This window comes from Amia ocellicauda, chromosome 19 (assembly GCF_036373705.1).
Source record: "Amia ocellicauda isolate fAmiCal2 chromosome 19, fAmiCal2.hap1, whole genome shotgun sequence".
In the NCBI taxonomy this organism is placed as follows: domain Eukaryota; kingdom Metazoa; phylum Chordata; class Actinopteri; order Amiiformes; family Amiidae; genus Amia; species Amia ocellicauda.
In genome coordinates, this window is record NC_089868.1 from 7,205,527 (window position 1) to 7,227,286 (window position 21,760).

The 21,760-nt window shown below is 40.6% G+C and overlaps 1 protein-coding gene and 1 long non-coding RNA gene across 3 annotated transcripts in view; one reads left to right on the forward strand and one right to left on the reverse strand.

Moving 5' to 3' along the window:
• The window catches only part of LOC136714928 (xenotropic and polytropic retrovirus receptor 1 homolog), a 155,716-nt gene that overhangs the window by 87,163 nt on the left and 46,793 nt on the right, over window positions 1-21,760 (forward strand). For both annotated transcript variants that reach the window (XM_066692559.1, XM_066692560.1), the window contains exons 3-6: window positions 14,652-14,753; window positions 18,835-19,058; window positions 19,206-19,355; window positions 19,911-19,994. In XM_066692559.1, the coding sequence (XP_066548656.1) occupies window positions 14,652-14,753; window positions 18,835-19,058; window positions 19,206-19,355; window positions 19,911-19,994 (560 nt within the window). The remainder of the gene's footprint in view (window positions 1-14,651; window positions 14,754-18,834; window positions 19,059-19,205; window positions 19,356-19,910; window positions 19,995-21,760) is intronic.
• LOC136714954 (uncharacterized) lies at window positions 2,491-4,419 on the reverse strand. Its single transcript, XR_010805071.1, has 3 exons — window positions 4,311-4,419; window positions 3,883-4,193; window positions 2,491-2,637 (listed from the first exon to the last, which is right to left on the reverse strand). It is a non-coding gene; the product is annotated as an uncharacterized LOC136714954 (long non-coding RNA).

Here is a 21,760-nt window from a genome sequence, read left to right on the forward strand (position 1 = left end):
GGTGCAGCCAGGGCTTCCACCTCATGCCAGACTCGGCTTGGATTCCGAGCCCAAACAACATACCTAAAGACTAGATTCATTATAGAGGGGTACTTCTTTCCATAAGGATACGTAGTAATTTAGAGCAAGCTGCATAGCTATATTGTTGATAAAGTGCCACACATGTCTTTATCAGGATTAAAAAAACAAACACAAAAAACAGTAATGGCTGCCGGTTCAGAAAATGCAAGCCAGAGGACAGCAATTTTTTACATTTTTATATTCTGAACTCCTCCTTGAGCTAGAGTTCTAGGAGCTCAGATTGATTCTGAAAAGCAGTACTGTCTCTCAGGAGCAGGTTTGATTCTCCCCCTTCCTTTTTTTTCAGGCACTTAGCAGGAAAGGGTTTGGGATTTCTCTCCTTAGTTCTCCCTCTAACTTGTAAAAGTTGAATCTCTGAACCAAGAGGCTCAATGTCAGATCTGTAACCGATTTCAGGCCTTTCGTTATCATTTCACACTCCCCTACTTTTTTCTGCAGACCACAGTGAGAGTGTGGAGCGAAGACTGCAGCTTTCAAGGGCAGGCGTTTGGTGTAAAAATAAAAAGTGCCCCATCTTAATTTGCAGTGACCCCTGGCTGGCTGTGAGCTACACTGATAAAAAAATTCACAGGTGGGAGATGTGTCACCCCAGCAGGCAGGCAGACCGGCTGAAGGCGCAGAGCCAAGTTCAAATACAGCTTCTTCTGTGTAGAAACATACAAATATATATGAATAATGAATAATGCAGAGCTGCATATCTTAACTGATAAGAAGTGAAAGGAGACTCATTCCACCTTATCTGTCTGGGCCATGTTTACTTCTGTGTAAGAGGCCTCTGTAGCAGAACCAGCTCCCTTTTAAAGATAACGTTAATGTAGCAAGTGAAGACTGAATGATCCCGCCCCCCCCATGTCTGGGCAGACATCTGTCTATGGCTGCTGGAGAGTAAAACCTGGCTAATGGCTAAGTGGTGAAAGTTACCATTGTAGGATGGTGACCTGCATTAGTCAGTTAAGGTGATTTATAAATATCTTCAAGCTTAATATGGAGGACCAATGAAACTGACTTCTGTGGGGCCTCATTGATATGCATACACATGTGAGAGACAAACTATACTGTAGTATGCCATAGGTTAGGAATACAAAGTTAAATGATTGTAAAGCCATGGTACACAATGTAGAAAACCATAGCATCGTGGCACTGATGGGGTGTGTGACAAACACTGTCAGAAAGTGTTGGATCCCCCTACTGCCACCTCTACAACAAAACGCTGCCCAAAACACTGGAGTACTCCCCCCCAGGTACCTGTCCTCTCTAGACTAAGGAACACACCTGCCGATCGTTCAGGAGGCCCCTGCATTCCACCTGCATGGGAATTGTACCTGAGGGGAAGTGCAGGAGGGTGAATGGAGTGCTTTCCATAGTCGGTGTCTAAGGTGAGAGAGAGGAGTGTGCTGTATTGTATCCTGGGCCACACCCCTGATTTCTGAGCCGCAACCATGTCTCAAGATTGCAACAGCCGCACACCATATGCCATTGAATGATACAATTAGGAAACTGTTTAGTGGCGCAGAGGCTGAGAGGGGCTTTACATCCAGCTTTAGTCCACAGCCTATACCAAGGGAGGGGCTAGGTTTGATTTTCTGCTTTTACCGCTTTTCTTCAGCACTACACATACACATTCCGGGCAACCTTTTCCTGAGACATCCCCACCAAAATCCCAGACTGTGTCGCACCATGGCATGATATGATATGATATTTCTGTGCAAATGTACTCAGCAAGATTTTCACGAAGGGGTTTGTAGGAGATTGTGGGTAGAAAGTCACATGTTATGTTGATGTGCCCTTCTTCCTGTCGTGCGGTAATTAACCAGTTTTCATGACAAGCAAACAAAAGAAAAGAAGCTGGAGATGGAGTTAGTATTAATTTTCTAATGGTCGTTTGAATTGAATTACTTTGTATTACAGTCCTCTGTGTATTCGGTCGATGCCAGTGCCTTTCTTGGGCTGATGACTAGACCAGAAATAGGAGCACAAGTACTGAATGCAGTCTGGTAGGATCCCTTCTATACAAGTCCAAAACAGCCCAGAATTTAGGGACAAGAGACTTTGCATTATAGGGCTTATTGGTGATTCATGTTTAAATTATTCTCCCATCAAATGTGCTTTCCTCCTGGCTAATTGCATTTGTATCTTAAGTGAAGAAGATGTGCTTGTCAAGTTTCAGCCAATGTGACTCCTCTTCCTGCCTGGAACATATTGTCTTCCCCTTCCAGACCTCCAGACAGGGTAATAAATCTGTCTTTCGGGAGCCCTGTTCCAGTAAAACTCTCCCTTTCCCCATGATTTTAAGGATTGCAGTTTATTGTGTCAGTGCTGGAGCTGTCTAAAGCCATTATAGTTACACAGGAAATGCAAGCAAAACAATCAAGGGAACAGGAACACAGGCTAAGACAATAGATGCTGATGTTCACTAATGCAATTTTATTCTGTTGCTGGAATTCCAAGGGCTTCATTTTCAACGTGCTGTCAATTTATTGTGGGCTGCTTGAGAGAGTTTTCCATGCAGGCCAAACTTTTAAGCAGGGTAATTTGCGGTGTTCATAGGGACGGTTCCTGTAATAGATAGAGAAGGATAACTATGTCACATAAAACAAATGGAAAAACTTTGTCATTTTAAATGTTTTTTTCCTTTAACAAGGGTTGGCTGGGGTTAAGTGGTGGTACAACTAAATAGTATAGCCCTTTTGAAAAAAATAACACTTGCCAGAAAACCTTCTAAACATTTAAAGTGTTGCATTTTCCTATCGATTTTGGCATATTTGTCTGCTTGTTGCAAAAATTCTTGGACTTTTTCTCTCCCTCCCTCTGTCTCTTTCTCTCCTGCATGTCACCCAAGTTTTAGTGGAGGAAAGACGGGGCACTGAACAAAGTCAGATGACATCAAGAAGAATGCATTTGTTTTCAGATTGCACTTGATACTTTGTTATTACAGTACAGTAAAACTGGAGCATTTCAGCACCTCGGACAGCTGCAATAACAGGCAGCAGCTCTCTCTCTCTTTCCTCAGAGATATTTATATGCCCTCTCTACACAGAATGTTTTGTAAAAAGATTCACAAACAGGGTGCCACATCTTTGGATAGTTCTATGGTGTGTGTGTGCGCGCGCAAATATAAAGGAAAGCAGCAGTTCAGTACTAACTGTGGTTGCTTTCCCTTTGTTAGTTTATCTCTCTTCATTTTCGGACCAAATGTGCCCACACGGCTGAGTGAACACTCCACTGTCATCCACATCCACAGAAGTCACTTTCTTAACAGAATCTTGTTCACTGCTCTGAACAGATTAGTATGGTTTGAGGCACAGTATTTTTATTATTACATTGGTGCCGACATGGGAGAAGTGCTAAATATTGCATGATGCTGCCAGGGTTGTATTGACTCCGAGAGCCGCTTTAATAACCCACCAGCAGCTCTCCTCTTAATATCCTAGTTTGCTCCCTAAGCGATCTCATTTCCTAACAGAGGAAAGCCCAGCTCCCCATTGTTAATGTATTCACTTCAGGAGAGCTGGTAGATGCCCCCAGGCAACCAATGAAGTAGTCTGCTACACACAAAACTACTCTGAAGCTTATTTTTGTGAATAAAAACAAACACATTTTAGTGTCTGCGTTGCCTTTTAGGGGTATGTCTGTTCTTTGGAAGTTGTATACGTGACTATTTTTTTTAGCGTTTTTTATGGACCAACAAATCACCATTCTGTATTTTCTCTGCTTTCTAATTAACTGCATGGATATAATTGTATTCCTGAGCAGTGTCTCTTCAATTAATCTCCTTTGTTTTTAAATTCTTATCCTTCTCACCCAGGCCCAGGATGTGGCTTTCATAATCCACGGCAAGTAGCTTGGCCCAGAGATAAGCAAAATCCTGAATTCACTGTAGTAATTCATCCTTCAATATGAGGGCTTCAGGAACTGCCCAGCCAGGTCATGTTGCTTCAGCATACCTTCAACAAATGTCTGAATCTGTGATTATTTGTTGGATAAACTTTCAAAAGTGAATCCACAAAGTAAGTTAGTTAGGGTCTGGGTCTGATTCATAAGATAGAAGATGATCAGTTTGATGTGGTAGGGAGAGATGTTCATGTTTGGGTTTTCTGTGTTCTGCAGAGGCTCTGTAAATGAGAAGTAAATTCAAGTCATTTTTTTTTAAATTGTATAGTATATTAATATAAATATTTGACTAGTCAAGGCTGTTCTAAAGCTCAACCAAGCATATCAAAAGGTCTCACCCAACAGTTGTATGCAGTTCAAAATTATTTGAAGTAAATGAGTGTGGACAGCACATTGTAACTCATAGTCCTCCTTTGGGGTTTCAGTTAAAGTTCAGCCCTCATCCATGACGAGTGATCTTGGTCCCTTCACAGAAGAAAACATCACAATTTAAGCTATACAGTCGGATGAATTACAGTCCACTCACATGTAACAGATAATAACATTTCAGGTCCCAAACAGCAATAACACATTTGATAAAAGTAAAGCAAGTAGAGGTGTTAGTGTGACTTTGACAGGGTGTATTATCAGAACAGCTTCTGATCTGGTGAGTCCTACAGCTGCCATTGTCATTGTTAATGGTGTCCGTCTCGAACTGAGTTTCTCATTCTTGGCTTGCTGGCTGCTTGTGATTGGCAACTCTGATGAAAATGAGCCATTTGGCCACTGCGTTTTGCGTAATAAAATCACAACTTTATAAGTGCTCCTCAGATTTGCGGACGTCATGGAAGAACTGCATTATTTACTAACTGAAGTCACTTTATTTGATATTCATGTCCAAGATCCACGAAACCTGAGGAGGGGGTGCAAGGCACAGGAGGATGATTGAATCACGTATTTCGAATGTGGAATTCCCCAGGATTTTAGACTAAACCAAATGTATTCTGTGTTTTTTTGGAAGCCGGCTGTGCAGGAAACAAAGCCTCCGTGTATTTTTAATAATAATAGAGGGCCACATTGTCCTTCTCAGATATCTAGTCATCTATTAATCTTACAGCGTGTGATTAGTTCCAAATCATGTCCTCGGAGTCCCAGAGTTCTGTAGATTCCTTGTTCATTTTCCTGATATATTGCAGTGGATAATGAGAGATGATATCATGGCCCATTAAAACAAAGGAGCCTTTCTTGACTTGCCGAAATGAATTAGACTCAGCGGTCTGTCAGTGTCTGACTGACAATTTGATGCCCCTGACACGGAAAATGCTCTGTGGTTTCAGCGACAAAAGAAAACACACATGTTTAACAATAACTTTTTTTTTCATTCAGTTTGAGAAGCCGCAAAGTACACAGATCGTTTGGCAGGGGACCAGTGATGTGAGTTCTCTGAATGACCTAGGGCAACCAGTCTCTATAGATCACGTGATTGATAATCTGGACGATAGTGTGTGGGACAATTGGTGAAGGAAAACCAGCCATCCAACAGACACTGTGCAGCCCTCTTATGGGAGAAGGAGCACTCTTTCTTGATTGAGGTTGCTGAAAAAGGCATGCCACATCACTGGAAATGTGGTCTGTTTGCATCTAATCAACGGTGGCAATTATGTTCCATTCGAGAAGAGTCATTATTACTTTGAATGCTAAGGTATAGGATACAAAAAAGTAAGATTACAATAGTTCAATAAAGTAGAATCTACACTATATCCAGTGCCATTGTCTGTTGATTTCATCTTCTGCAAGTTGTGTGATCATAATGTATTTTTCCATATCAGTTACGGGATCTTAAGCATCATTTATTGGACTATATCTAGTCCCCTGACACATTTTAAGATAGTATTTATTAACTTAAATGTCAGTATTTTGATGAGAACTGTGGATGAATTAAAATATATATATTTTATGACAAAATGAAACAAGGTATAGACATAGCAAGCCCTTAGAATTCTAAAATTAACAGACTGACTGTGCCAGAGCCCAGAGGAACCCCATGCAGGTCATCTGAGATTATATGGAAGTTGAAGAAGAAGAAGAGGGCTCTTGCAACTTCAGAGTACATAATGGACTCTGCTAAACATCTGATACAATATAACCATATGAAAATGTCCCATCATGGCAGTGTGATCCAAGCTGTAGAGAGTACAAAAGATGTACTGAACATATGCTTTTCCATCAAGTTTTCTGCAAAATGACAAATACTCGTGTGATTTTGGAGCTGATGTGCTCTGACAGGCCAGCTGGGCTTGTGATCTGCACAAATGACGTAGACCTGCAGAGTAGAGGCCTCCTGGTTCCTGGCAGAAAAGCAGAGCAGAGTTTCGTCAGCATTTGGCAACAGAATCCAAGAATATTGTGCATGAAGGATTTATGTTGTTTATATGTGGGCCTGTCAGGGAACACTGATCATAGGGGAAGGGGTGTAGTGTTCAGTTCAAGATCATCTTGGCTTATTTATGAGCAAGGTTGTACTCGGGGAGATGCAGCTTTTTCACGTCAACTTTTATTTGTTGGGAAATCCCGAGAGAAGCATAGGTTGGATACAGTCCCATATGGCAGCACTATACAGCAAGCAAGAGCACAGTAGAGTGCCACACTGAATGAAGAATTGCAGTCTTTAAGCTTGCAAGAGGCGAGCGCTTTAATAATGTATCTGGGTTTGTAGCAAGTGTAGCTAATTGTAAACTACAGGGAAATACTTTTTTTTTTTTTTCCCTCTCTCCACCGTTTAGTCAAGATTTTCCAAAACAGTTCTAATTGTGTCTTCTGGAAAACATTGTAGGTTAGGATTTTTATTAACAACAGCAGGCAGATATGAGAGTGGGCACACAAGATCTTGCATCAAAGACTGTGCGTTTGTCAACTGCAAGCAATCCACTTTTTTGGGGGGGTTATGTTTAATCTCTAACATCCCATGTTCAAGGCCGTGAAATATCAGACATCTTGCCCTACCTCCAAAGACACTGCATTATACTGTTGCAACAGAGCATCACTATTGCAGTGCTGACGTTGTTTTTTTGGTTGTTGTTGGGTTTTTTCTTTTTGTCTTTTAAACTTCTCCACCTGCCAATAAGAAACATCCAGTGTTAACGTGATCCAATCCAGCCACACCTGCAAATGTAGTGGTGACACAGAGGAGATGAGGATTTGCCTTCAAATGAAAAACTGCACACCACGGGGCGTCACATTTCAGTGAGCAGTCTCACACATTTGATTATGACAAATGCACAACGGATACACAGGTCCCCACCCCCTGGGCCCCCCAGTAACCCATCTGAGATTAAATAGAGTGGCCTCACCTTCCTTCAAGGTGGTCCACTCAAGCTTCTCTCTCTACCTGGCTGTTGCCTCTAATGCACATTAGCGCAATAAAATAAAAATAATGCAATAAAAAGAGGAATAAATTTCCCTTTGGTGTCAGCTGGTGCACACGGACACTTCTTGAGTGGCACTTAATGGCAGATGTCCCGTGCTCCTTAGTGCACCTGCAAAACACAACCTGCACCTTTAATCTCTCCCCAGCCACACCTGTCCTACTTTTATGTGACAACAGGAAATTCATGTTTTTTTTCTACATCAAGTGTACACTAGCAAGGATACAGGGGAAGACGATGCAAGTAGCACATAGCAGGTAGGGGGAAGTAAATAGAAAATCGCATTTTAAAATAAAAGATTTTCAAGAAATTAAGCATTGTGGGGCAGTATTATAGTTTTGCATGGGGGTAAAGATCTTTGAATCCAGCTTCATGGCAGTGACCCTATAAAAGACTTCAAAAGCATCACCCATCTTTTTCTAAGCAGGAGGCAACAGAGCACCACACAAGATGCATAAAACAGGCAAAGAAGAAGTACCAAGTGCAAATCTATATACCTCTGCTTACATATGATTAATCTAATTTAACTTTTATTCCTGAGAAAAACCTGCTACCTGTGGCCCTGATCCTAAGAGTGATCTTTATTGGTTCTGTTTTTACTGACAGTCATTTGCCACAGATGGTCAGTGGGAAGCATGGCAAGCTGAGCTCTGTTGGGAACTCACTGACTGATCAGATGGCTTGCGTTAGATTATCCACTTGCTGGCCATCTTTTTTTTTTTAAATTGGTATTAAAACCATTAAAAAATATTTCCTCTCCAGCTCTGTAAGGTCCTCCACAATTCCATCTCTGGCTCCCAACAACAATAGCTCTCTGCAGGCACATCCTGTTGCAGCAGCCTGTTTTAGGGATGACCTCTCTTCTCAATAATGTGCTCTGTAATCCGTTTTGTATTTCCCTTCCCAAAAGGCTCTTTCGTACCAAGTTGTGGCAACAAAACACTGTGAATTCTTCCGCAGATAATAAGAGCTGACAGTGAACATGCCAGGCATTGCAGAATATTATCCAAATAATTTGTATCTAGTTGGTCTTTTTCAGCCTACCATTCAGCCCTCCAATAGGGGCTAATGGTCCAACAACAAAAAGAGAGAGCAGTGTGTACTTCTGGCTGTAAGAGGTTCTTCCCACTTTAGAGGTAATGACAACTGGGCCGAGTACCTGCTCTGGGTCCACTGTTAGGCTGCTTTTTAATCATCTGCGTGGAAATTGCACCTCTGACAGCATTGAGTGGGAGGCACTTTCTGCTTCTCTTCACGCAGGCAAGCTGCATTTCTGACAAAGTACTATTATGGAGCGGGGGCGGTGGGTTTTGGGGAAAAGTTAACCTTCACATTGGCCTGTGCCAGCATGTCGCTTTTTCAAGTTTTCATATCAGCAGACATGGTGAATCTGAAATGCATTCAAAATATATATGGGCTCACCCTCAGGTGTTCAAGTTATAACTTCTCATTCTAATAAGTCCCTGTAGTACTCTATCACATCGTGCTTTTGCTTGATTAAGAGATGGGCTTTTAAAAAAAAAAGTCTGGAAAAAGGTAGAGCAACGGTGCAAAGGTCGAGAAATGTGGAACTTTCTTATACGTTTGTCATCTGAAAATGGTTACAGATCCATCAAAGTAGTACACAAGGAACAGGCATAAAAACAAAGCAGCAAAGCATTTTCATTATTTATTTATTTATTTTTATGCAGTACACTGTACATGAAACAGGAAGGCTGCTAAGAGCTTAAACAAAAATGAGATACAAGGTAGGTTCAGGACATGATTAAAAAACAAAAACACCTCGGCTGATTCTTGAAATTTGTATGCCATACCAGTTCTCCATCTCTCCTTTGTTCTCTGCCAACCCACACAAATGCACTGGCTCTCAGGGGAATTGCCAATGAAGGTCATCCCCCCCCCCCTCTCTCTCTTCCCCTCCTGCTTGCACTAACATTATAATGATCATCCCTTCCCTGTACTCTAGGCATCAGGTCGATTTAGGCTAGTGCAAAGCAGATCCCACCCAAAAGATGCAGCCAGCCTGGTTTTGACAGCAGCTTCTGGCAACATCTCCTCAGCTAGAACGCTGTGGCAAACAGAGAGAGGGTTTTAGTGTCTATTTTCTGTTTTCCGTTTTTTTTTTTTTTTTACTCTTTCTGGATGTGTGTTGTGACTGAAGTAAAAGCTTGAAGTGAAGTGGAAACCTACTACATGCCACAGGAGACTACTGCTGTTTCTAAGACCTCAAACAGAGAAGGTGCCTTAATTTTTATTTCATACCCAGCTTTTCTTTTTATAGGTATGTAGGACACTTTTAGTGCCGTCACCTCTTTCGCTACACTGATGTTAAGCACTGAAATATTGCATTCCCCAGTCTTTCATTGCAATTTGTTTACTCTGTCTTTCTTAACAATTAGGTGCTAAAATACACACTTTAATTGTTCTTTCCAAGAGAGGAAGTCTTCACAAGCAAAGCAAAAAGTGGACAGTAGACAAAGGGCAAAAGTCATCATAAGGAAAAAACAATAGAAGTCCACACCAAGTATCACTATATGGATTTTTATCTTCATACTTTAAAAAAAAAAAAAAAAAAAAAACACAGATTTTTTAAATGTTTATGTATTTATTTGTACAAAAGTTATTTTATTTACCATTTTTAAATTAATGGATGCCACAATAATGATTTTCCCAGCAGAAAACTGCAACCAAAACCAAACTTTCACTTAAACGGGAGGGTGTTTGTTTTTTGACACGTTTTGATATACGTGAGACAGAAAAAAAGTTATGCCAATCATTGCACAATGCCAGTGGCTTCTGTTTTATGAAGCAATGAACATATTTCAATTAGACGCATTTCCAAGTGTGTATGTCATAACCATTATAGTTTCATGTACATTAATCAAAAATAAACTACGTCTAAACAGCTGCAAAAGTTATATGGCTTTAGTAGTAGTAATTGGCTACCTACTGATAAGTGGACAGGTGATACATTGATTACAATTGATTGAATTGTAAGTTCAAACAACAAAAGCTGGTGAGTTAGATAGTTAAGCAGCACCAAAATCTCAAGGTTCTTATTGTCTTATCAGACAAATAACAGTACTTGACTGTTGGTAAGTAGACGGTTGATAAATGGTAAATCTGTGCTTTAAGGGAATTCTTTCCAGTTTTGTAGCCACAGTTTAACGAAAAATGAAAAAGACGGGCCCCTCGGCCTGCTGTCCCTCTGTAAAGGAGTTAATATTATGTTAAAATATTAGACCAAAATGACAGTGGATAAATATCCACACTGGAACACGGTGTACCTCAATCCTCTGCCAGTGCAGAATAAGTGCTAATAAGAAATTTTATCAACCCATCCTCACATTTGCTTTTACTTGAATTTAAATATTTTTTCATTTTTTTCTTCTACTTTGTCCTTTTGTAAACCTTTGTGTCCGTTCTCCCGGATCCTTCAGATTCCAATATTTCCATGTTGTAAATCTGCACCTTTTCAAAGAGCAGAGCATGCTGGCCTTGAGAAACAATAATCCAATTTCTCTCTACTGTCTCTCTCTCTCACTCTCACACACAATATGCAGGCCTACATTTGCTCTTATAAGAACCAAAGAAATCAGAGAGATTGACAGCACACAGCCTTGGGCAGCTCTTTCTTATTAAATCAAAGGGCTGGATTCCATTTGATGAATTGTTGGACTCAAAAGGGCTTTATTTTGAAATGTAACATTTTTCTTTTTCCTTTATTTCCTTTAGGTTTTTTTTCTAAGACAGAGTGTGTACAACTGTGTCTTAGAGAGCTTCCAGAGTGCTAATGACTGGCATTTTGTCAGATGCCACACAGGGAAGTTAAATGAATTAATGAATGAATTAATAAATAAATAAATAAATAAATAAATAAATAAATAAAAACAGTGAAACCATTTAAGGTGTCAAAAAGCTGAAATATTTTGCCTTGTGCGATCCGCTGAACTAGAGTGAATTTTACAGAATCTTGACCCAGAGTTCAAATCAATTTATTTTCTCAGCATTTGCTGCAAACCGTTTTGCCAGCTTTATTCATTAACTGGCAAAATGTAGGTTCCCTTTTCTGTTCTATCAATGATGCTGCATGATTCTAAATTGCTTTTTCTACCACTGTGGGTTGACTTGTCTGTTTCTGCATGTTTGTCATCACAAAAAGATACTTCATTTAGATGGCTTCTTAAAATTTTGAATCTATATTTAATTTTATAGATTTTTATGTCCTCCTAATTGGGTATCCACAATCATTAATCAACTTGCCACCATGACTTGTATCTCTACTACTGGCTTACAGTCACCCAGTAAGCCTCAGCGGTCACCCTGAAGCAAAATACAGTACAAAGTGGAGCACCGACAACAAAATTAGTTGTTGCGTTGCAACTGAGTGGGCTTCAATAGGGAGCATGTGGTAGAAACAAAAAAAATAATGATGTCCAAAGCTGTGTAGTTGGGTGGGTGCGTGTGATAACAACACAGGTTGATTGGTGATTATAAATCACTGACATAGCCCATGTGGACTACAAGTGCAGACTGGTAGTTTTGTAGAAAGGGAAGATTGAGCAGTGCTGACATTCTGGCATAGATGAAGTACAAGAGGAAGAAACCCAGGAAATTGTCTATTGGAGTATTAAGTAAATACTACAATCCTATCTTAAATTATTGGATTTAATTTTCTGTAACAGAATAAACTCAGACCAATGGAGACAAGCCAGCCATTCCCCAGAGTTGCTATGGGTGCTCTTGATGTTGGGTGCTGTTGACAAATTAAAACGGACAACCCGAAATGCTAAACCTAACACTCTAGCACTCAATGGGACATCGTCTTACAGACAAGAATGTCAGACAGCCTGAAAATAGCCCTTGATCCAGCCACCATTCTAAACTTGGATCAAGATATATATTTGAGCTGGGAGGTTTGTTCGAGGTCATGTTTTATTTACAGATCACAAAGTAATACATTTTAATTTTTCATAATAATAATCTGATCTGCATATTATCTTTAAAATGCTTACCTCCTGGGAAGTGACAAACTTCTCCTTGGTCCTCTATATCAGATGTTTGTCTTTAATCAGCGATCACGCATCCAGTTCAAGACATTAACCCTCACCTACCGCTGTCAGGACCAGACTGCACTGAGCTAGACCTCTCCGGTCTTCTATTGCCAGAAGACTAGCTTTGCCTCCTCTCCACTCCCCTTCCTCCAGAGCCTGCTCATTTTTATCCCTTCCCCCTAAGTGGTGGAACGACCTTCCCACTGAAATCAGGACAGCAGAGTCCCTGACCACCTTCTGGCGATTACTCAAGACACACCTATTCAGACTGTACCTGTAACTTAGCTGTTATTCCCCTGCGGGGCTCAGCTCTCCTGTTAAATTGCACTTAATCTAGTTTTCGTTGTACAACATTTACATTGCTAGTACTCGTGTTGTTTATATTGTTTACCCCTATGTCCCTTCCCCTGAGCTATTCACTACGAATTCACATCTTGTCTGCAGTTATTAACTCACAAATCTAGGATGTAGGACTTGTATTAACTGTGTATTTCTCGTATGCACTTTTTGAACTTGTAATTTGTACTATGCTCCTTAATTCTAGACTGTATTGCACTTTTATAATGCTCTTATGTTTTGTAAGTCACCCTGGATAAGGGTGTCTGCTAATAAATAAATAATAATAAATATAATGAGGGAAAATTTTAAATAAAATCAAAAAGCGAAATAAAAGACTAATCTGCATCACAGGTCAAATGTTGGTTCTCAGCAAAGGTAGGAAAACTTGTCCATTTAAATGGTTTTACATTCTATTGATTAAGTGACTCCAGTTTGAGCTTTAGTAGACAAAGGGGCAGAGCACTTAATTTCCTCCACAGTAACCTGAAATAATTCCTGAAACGGGAAGAACCAAGTAAGCCTTGATACACATTGGAAGAGGGTGTAATTTCAGTGCCATCTGCACATCTGTTTTGCCCACATCTCTGCCACAGGTGTCAGTAACTTCAGCATTACTCAGAATATTGACAGTGGAGCTCCTGTAGCCAGTCTGTCAATATTAATTCAATCTGATGCCTTGTGCTAGACTGGAACCACATCGATGCTGTTTTAAGTGAACCCATTTATCACATCCGTGTGAACGGAAGAAGAGAATTGCCTGGACGATTGGTGACCTAGTGCTTGGAGCCAAGGCAAAGATCAGTATTGAGCTTTTCTGTGGGCCACTAAGTGCTTTTAAGTACACATGCAGTGTGATTAGTGTGTTGGCAACCAGACTTGGAAATTATTATTTTTTTGAGGGGGGTTATTTTTCCTTTTTTTAATCCTTCCTGCTCCTGGTGTGTTGTATTGTGTTTCGAGTCAGTCAATACCAGTAACGCACTCTGTGTTTAACAGTCAAATGCACAATTTAATGGCTTAGCTAGAAAGCAGCCTCTGATTTATGTAGTCAATCATTTGTTCATTACAGAGAAAAAGCAGAGAAAAGTGGCTAGCTCTCTGGAGTTCATGCAAAGAACAAGACTATTCTGTCTGCAGTCCACCTTTTGTACGCTGCCCCAGGTGTTAATGCTGTCTGTACTGGAACTCCCTAGGCCATCACATCTCCCTTTAATATGTGCTTATTGGTTCAGCTGGATTTTTTCTCTGAATTCAATCCTAAAGGGCAGACTACAGCTTTAATATCTGGGATTACCAACTACCATACCTTCCTTGCTGACTATACTTACTAGGGCGCAGTGTCCCAACTCCTGTCCAAAAGGAAGAGTGTACCGTACAGCTCATCCAACACCACTCCTGAAAGTCACAGACTGGGATATGGCCAGATTAGATTTCAGAGTGCCACAGCTGCATAGTCTGAGAAAAATTATGAGGAAATTGCACAGAACCCACTCTGTGATGCAGAACGAAGACTGCATAGTGGGAGAAATTAGATCCTGTAAACATCTCTTTTAAATGCAACGAATAAAGAAGATGCCATCGTTCAAATAAATGTGGTGGAGGAAATGATAACAAAAAAAATTTGAAAGTATACAAATTCAGATTGTGACTCTATCCGTTGGTAGATATTCATGTCGACCCTTTTGATGCAACCTGGTGTGTGTGTTGCTTGAATTGCACTTGCTGTGCTGTCGATCTCTCTTAGGCAGCAGTGAGATGAGATACTGCTCAGCTGTGTATTTAATCCCTATAGATAAACTGTTTAATGGGCTGGGAGGTGGACGGGGAAAAAACGTCTAATCTTTTTCTACCTGTGTTAAATACCCTTTCCTTTTCTTTACAGTAACAGATGAAGACACAGTCAAGAGATACTATGCCAAGTTTGAGGAGAAGTTTTTCCAGACTTGCGAAAAGGAACTTGCCAAAATCAACACATTCTACTCAGGTAATTGTACACAACACATACAGAGACCGAGGAATAAATCCTTTTGGAAGGCCTATGTGTGTATTGAGGGAAACAATCACAGCAATGCCCTGAGTATGTGTGGTCTATCTTTGACCCTGTCTCTGAGTCAAATGTCTCCATAAATTCACCTCTATTTACTGATTCTGTACCAGGGTTGGGTGAGCACCCAGTAGAACAGAATTCCTGTTATTCTCAAAAAGATCACAAAAAGTATTGACTCACTAAACGACTAACAGAAACGACTTTACCCTGAAGAATATACAAAGTAGATAGGATAAGATAGATAAGCAGAAAAATAAAGCAGTTCAAACAGATTCGAAATACCATTAAATAAATAAATAAAATGATTATTAATGTAAAAGTAGAAGGCTAATTTATAATAATAATAAAAAAAGTACTTCAGCCAACATTTAAAAAGTCCGCAAAAACACTACGGCAGCTGAACAAGAACTAGGTTCTCAAACCTCTTCGAGATGGACGTATTTTATGACGTAGGGGTTTAAACACTTGGATTTCACAGGACCGGTGCAGTGACGTGACTAGTTAAAAATAAACTGAAGGATAATAATCGGATCGTAGCAGCCGATGTTATTAATATTTTATGAACAGCTGGACGGTGTTTCAGGCTGTGTTGTGTGAATGGTGTGCAGGACAATCCGCAGACAGTCAGTATGAAGGCGAACACGATTCAGTTAACGTGATAAATTTACAAGATAAATTAATGAATACATAAATACAGCAGATCTGGGTTTCCCTCTAAAACATAAGGACTGGTTTAATAAATGCGTCCATAAACGACATGAGTGAGACGTGCACTCTTTAGTTAAATTAAACCTGCTATATTGTAGCTGGATAATTAATCGTTAAACATGTGTATTTTGTTTCAACTGTAACTTGCCCTGGTTAAGGACGTCTGATAAGTAAAGTATAAATAATACGGAAAATAGTATCGTTTGCAGCTACGAATCTGTAGTAAGAGTAGTAAATTAAGAGAGTCACGCTGTGCCGTTTAAAATACATATATACTAGCACAAATTATGAAGATAATAATAGCAATACATATTTATTGTTGCGCATGGAAACGTATTCTTATGGGGACGTGCTTGTCTGGATATAATGTTGTCTATACACGTTTAGCTCTTCCTGATATCTCTTAGCAGAAACGTGTATCTATTACGTTGTTTAAAATCATGTAAAGCACAAATAATAAAACACACACAAAAGTGCTCTCCACGTCAGGCTGTGTCGCTCGTAGTGTTTCCTGTCTCGGTTTTTTAAACGAAACACAAACCAAACCCACAGTCGCTGCTCCTCCCATCAGAGGGACGGACTTCACAGCGGCCTGGTTTTGCACGTTTGATGACGGACGCGTCCGGCACGACACGGACGCTTAAGCCAGTGGAACCGAGGCATTATTTAGCTATAATATGAGACGTATCGGGTGGTGTTTTATTTGCCCAGGTGTTAATGTAGATGGTAGTGGATAAAACGCAGAGAATCTCTGCTTAAAGAGACAGTCATACAGCCTCAATTAATGTGACCTTAAACTGGAGTAGCTCTTTTAAGAATGTAGCACCTCTGCCTAGCCCATATAGAGGCCTATGAGCTGCAGTCTCCTATGTTAGGGAGGGAAGGAGGGAGGAGGCGGGGCATTGCATGGTAGAGTAGAATGGAGTTGGAAGTATGAAAAACTTGACGTGCATAGGGTCTAGGTGAAAGTACTTTGTAGATAGTTTAATGAGGCCACAATCTATTTAAGGGGGTTTGAGTAGGCATCTGGGCAAGATCAGCTTAAATTTGGGTTTCTTCACTTAACCTTTCTCCTCAACTCACTCAGCAGATCATTTACTCCTTCCCCATTTACTTATTCCCCAACAAATCATCTGAGTTGTTTTATGATATGATATGCTGACTCTGTGGAATATGTTTTTTTTTTTCCATTAAAGCCTGATTTTGTTTCACAATCCCAGCGCTGAAATGCAATGAAAATCCCTCGATACTCACAGCCAGGTATCCACAGCTTTTAAGCTGTAGATGGCACTGATGAAATTATCACATACTTGTATAGGCTTTAATAAGATGGAATGTGCACTTATAAAACCTGAGAATTGAAAGATTTTTATTTTCATTTTTACTGGCAACATATCCACACATGAGCTACGCCCCCGGAAAGCTGTTCCCTTTACAAATGGGGTCAACAACTCCACTAATTTATTCTGTAGCTGTGAAATTAACTGTAGAGCTGGACTACCCTGATTGGTGAATAGAAACCTAGATTGAAGAGACTATATAAACCAGTTTTTGAAAAAAAAAATCCTGCCTTGAGTTTAAGCTTGAATCAGTTCTGGGAATGTTTCAATGATTGCCCAGTTGACCCCCCCAAGTACATGTTTCACAGACCAAAATTAGCACTAGTCGTGCCCTGCCCAATGTTATTTTAGATAGAGTAGTCCCAGACTTGTGCTAATCAACGTCTGCGAAACCTCCCATATATCTACAGGTTACAGCTACACAAGTGTATTCTTTATAATACAACATACCAGGCATTTGAGTTTGGTATTTGGGTCCAGGGTACAGCTAAACAAGCATGAAATACTTGGCACAATTGTTCTCATTTCCAATTATTGATGACAATTTACACTGATGATCATCGCAACAGTTCTACCTGCAAATGGCATCTATTGTCTGATTTGGGACACTGGCAGTTATTTTGCAGCATCATGTTATTAAATAGTGATCAGATACAATCAGATAAGCAAGCTAGAAACGTGTTTGTCTTTCATTGTGAACGAATCGTCTAATCCCCTAACTGGTAAGTTTAAGATTTTTCAGCACTGACTGCTTTGGAAACACTGTGAACACAATCTTAACAAGACCTCAGTGCTATAGGATGGGTCATGCTCTGAATACATCCTTTTAGCCTGCTCTTCGCTCCAGACCCTGTAGGTCTGTGGCTGCCTCCTGGCCTCCAGAGAGCCCATGGCCCAGGCTGGCAAGGGGGAACGTTGCTTATGAGGAATATGTCACTGGGGTTGGGCTTGAAGGGCAGAGGGAAGTTGGGCCGTGGTCCAGATCCTCTCGTCTTACCTCAGCGCCGTTGGCACACACTGTGTTAAACTCACAGTGACCCTGTTAATGAGCGCTGGGAGCCTTTCATTTCACGTCTCTGTGGATCCTAATCCTCCTTTCCGCTGACCGGGAATGGAAAGCACTGGCAGCTCACTGGAACTTCTTCCTCCCTATTTATGTCAGCTTGGAGGTTGTTTACTGACGTAGATGATGTTTGTTTATTTTTGTCAATGATGAAACACATGTCATCATTACTTTACCCCCCTCTCACAGAGAAAAGACAGTTAATGTGTGTATTTCAACGCCTTTAAAAGCCGTCAGGTTGATTTCATGTAGGGGAGCATATATTTTCCCATCGCCGATAAACAGCAGTGCCTTCTAAGGACTTTTTATTTTTGAATCCATTCATTTTGAAATGTGTTGTGTTGGATCTCATTTCAAAGCAGAAGTGTTTGTGCTACTGTGTTTGTGCTGTATTACAATCTTGACTGCATCATTTGCCAGTGTTAATTACTTTGTTCTTTAAGGTGTAGTGGTTGTACAGCTTTTTGTACAGATAATCATAACCTGAAGCACAATGCATAATTGCTCTGAGCTGCAGGGGCCCAACAGGATTATAATGCAGTTTTTTTTGCCTGAAATCCTGGCATTGTATTGAAAATACTAGAATCTAGATAATCAGTAGAGCTTAATTTTTTGTCGAGTTGTTGTTTTAGGATCATCAGCTATTGGTCCTAATGCATGGGCACACAAACCTCTCATTTTCCCTTTTATTGGGGGACAGCTCTCTTTCCTTTGCTATGTAAACAATTTATCTTGTATAAAGCTTCACCAAATAATAATCATTCTCCCCCAAACAATGCCATTATCCAGTATTTACACACCGAAGATTCCCTTCCTGTCTATTTTAGGCCCAGTAAGTCCAGGCTGCTCATCCAGTGGTGCTAGGTTTTTTGATCCAAACTCCTCTCTTTCCATTGACACTCTCCAGAAAAGTTAGCTGAGGCCCAGCGCCGCTTCGCCACCCTCCAGAATGAGCTGCAGTCGTCTGCGGATGCCCAGCGCGAGAGCAGCAATGCCCCGGGGCTGCGCCGGCGACGCAAGACCGTGTTCCACCTGTCCCACGAGGAGCGTGTCAAATACCGCAACATCAAAGACCTGCAACTGGCCTTCAGTGAGTTCTACCTCAGTCTCATCTTGCTGCAGAACTACCAGGTGAGCTTCCCTCCGACCCACACATGGACATGATAGCCCCCCGTTTTGGTAACATTTTGAACCCTGTTTTTTGAGTTCCATATAATATAGGGAAGTCCTGCCATTTATAGATCAGTGTACACTCGTGGTTTTTGATTCATTTTTCAGAATCTGAATTTCACCGGCTTTCGGAAGATCCTGAAGAAACATGACAAGATCCTGGAGACGCCTCGGGGGGCTGATTGGCGCGTGGCCCACGTGGAGGTGGCTCCGTTCTACACCTGCAAGAAGATCAACCAGCTCATCTCAGAGACTGAGGTACTGCACAGCAGGCCTGGGGAGCTCGTACTTTAATGCAGGAGAACCAAAACATGTTTTGCAAGATTACCTTTAAGAGCAACCAGCCGGATTCTAATATATATTAAACTGTACGCTGCCAAGCATGATACTGTAGATGTGTAGATACTGTACATGTAAAGTCATGAGACTGAGTGTGCCTGGTGGAGGGCCTGATTATATTAGGGCATGTTCTCCCATTGGTGCACTGTCAGGCCCTTATTTAAAAAAACAAAAACAATACAGCTCTCAACACTGCTAAAATATACACAAGAAAGGACAGAGATTAATTAAATAATATTGATATTGAAAACTTCCAAAACAGTGGTTGGAATACAACAACATAAAACCTTCATTAATTTCCACGGCCTCTCACTAATTTGGAACTTAGGTCAAGGATGTTGCACCGTACACAAACGCTTGTAAATAACAGGCAAACACAGAGGGTATCAGGCATAAAGCGGAGCAGTTTTCAGTAGCTCTTCACAGTATTGTTGGAGGCTGTTCTAAAAGTTAACCATGCTATGTGTGTTGCAGGCGCTGGTCACTACAGAGCTGGAGGGAGGGGATCGGCAGAAGGCAATGAAGAGGCTGAGAGTGCCCCCTCTGGGTGCAGCACAGGTCAGTGCCACCACACCAAATAAGCTGAAATGTTGGATGAAATGCCAGAAATTGTAACCGGGAAAAAAAAAAAGCACTCCGAGTTCACAGTCGACTTCTGCAATTTTGAGAAACATTTTAGACATTCCCCCGAAAGATGATATCACAGTGTTATAGATGTACAGAGAGATTTGTACCGTGCCTGTCAGCTGCTGTTAATCACCCAGCACCCTTCATCATTGAAAGCACACTCTTTATTTTACATTTTCATTTTGCTTGTGCCGTTGTTAAAATAAAATTATATATTTCCCGATTTGTGACACTCACGCTAATATGGGAGAGATGAAGACAACATTCAGGTTTCCTTTGAATTGAAAGATCTGGGGACATCAGCTTCTTTTGACACTGGGAGTCCACAGAACAAACAGCAGAGCTAAACCAATGTCAGTTCAGTGCCCCGTAATCATTAATTTTGTTAATGTGAGCTCATATCTAAAGTGCTGTACAAATTAGGATACAATCGAGCATTGGAGCTATACAGCATGAGTCATTTTTGTTTCAGATAAGTCATACCAAAATAACTCTGGCAATCCAAAGGGAGGTCACAGCAAAGGAGCAGGAAATGTGCTATTGCCATCTTCCTCAGCCTTACTCTTCCAGAAGCTCAGAAGCTGAGACATAATTTGTTGAAAGATATTTAAATAGAAAGATATTCTTCACAACCTAAATTCACAATGTTTCCCAGCAGGCTTAATTTATGGTTTCCCTTGCATAAACACATGGTAACATTAGTAACCTATCGATCTGATTCCAAGCAAGGCTTTGAGTGAAGCTGTACAAATACCATTTCCCAGGTGGGACATGTGACATATGGCTTTATCTCTGGGATGTATTGCAGTATTTATATTAGTGTCATGTTGGCTTGATTTATGCAATAGATGGCTGGGAGCTCCCTGGGGACTCTTATGTAAATTAATTATTCTCTTCAGGCTGTTCGGTGAAGCCATATTTTAATAAATTAAACCGGGGCAGCATAGCGATTGTGGTGCCGAGAACCGGTCCCCATTTCAGAGCGCTGTCGAGATTAAACACGGCTGGTTTGTGCATGTAGTGCTTCCAGACAGCGTTTGAACACCAGGGGCCATATTTCGCAATGATCGCACTTGCAAATGCTGGAAACAAAGACCTGATATAGTACACTTGGCTGACAGTGTTGGTCTGAGGCGAAGTCTGAGTCTACTTTAGCTGCTGCTTAATGACATATTTGAATTGTCGTGACAGTATTTGCTGTTGTGAGGTAACCTGGGAAAAACTGTCATAGTAAATCAGATATATTAAGGGTTTGAGGTGCTCACTGAGTATATCAAAAGTTTTATAACACATACATTTTTCTATTTTTTGTATTGAAATGTATGCAGTTTAATGTCTCAATGTACTCTGAAATTAAAGCATAGAACAAATAAACAATTGGAGATAAAAAGAAATAATTTTGTTTAACACAATTTAACCCCTTAAGCTGACCAACCGAATGACAGCAGGTGACACAGAAACTGTAAATCGGATGCGTTTGAGAATGAAACGTGCTGGTAGCCAAGAGAATAAGCTTTCAAACGATGTGCACATTGTAGGAATACAGTGTAACTTCTATGCACAGGAGCTGCGTGTAACACTGCCAAATAATGCTTAAGAGGTTGTAGTAACACAGTATATAACTCTTAAATGAACATTATTTTTCAGTTTTTGGTAGCCTAAACTTTGTTTTCTAACCTCTGTCAGTTTACCGCTTA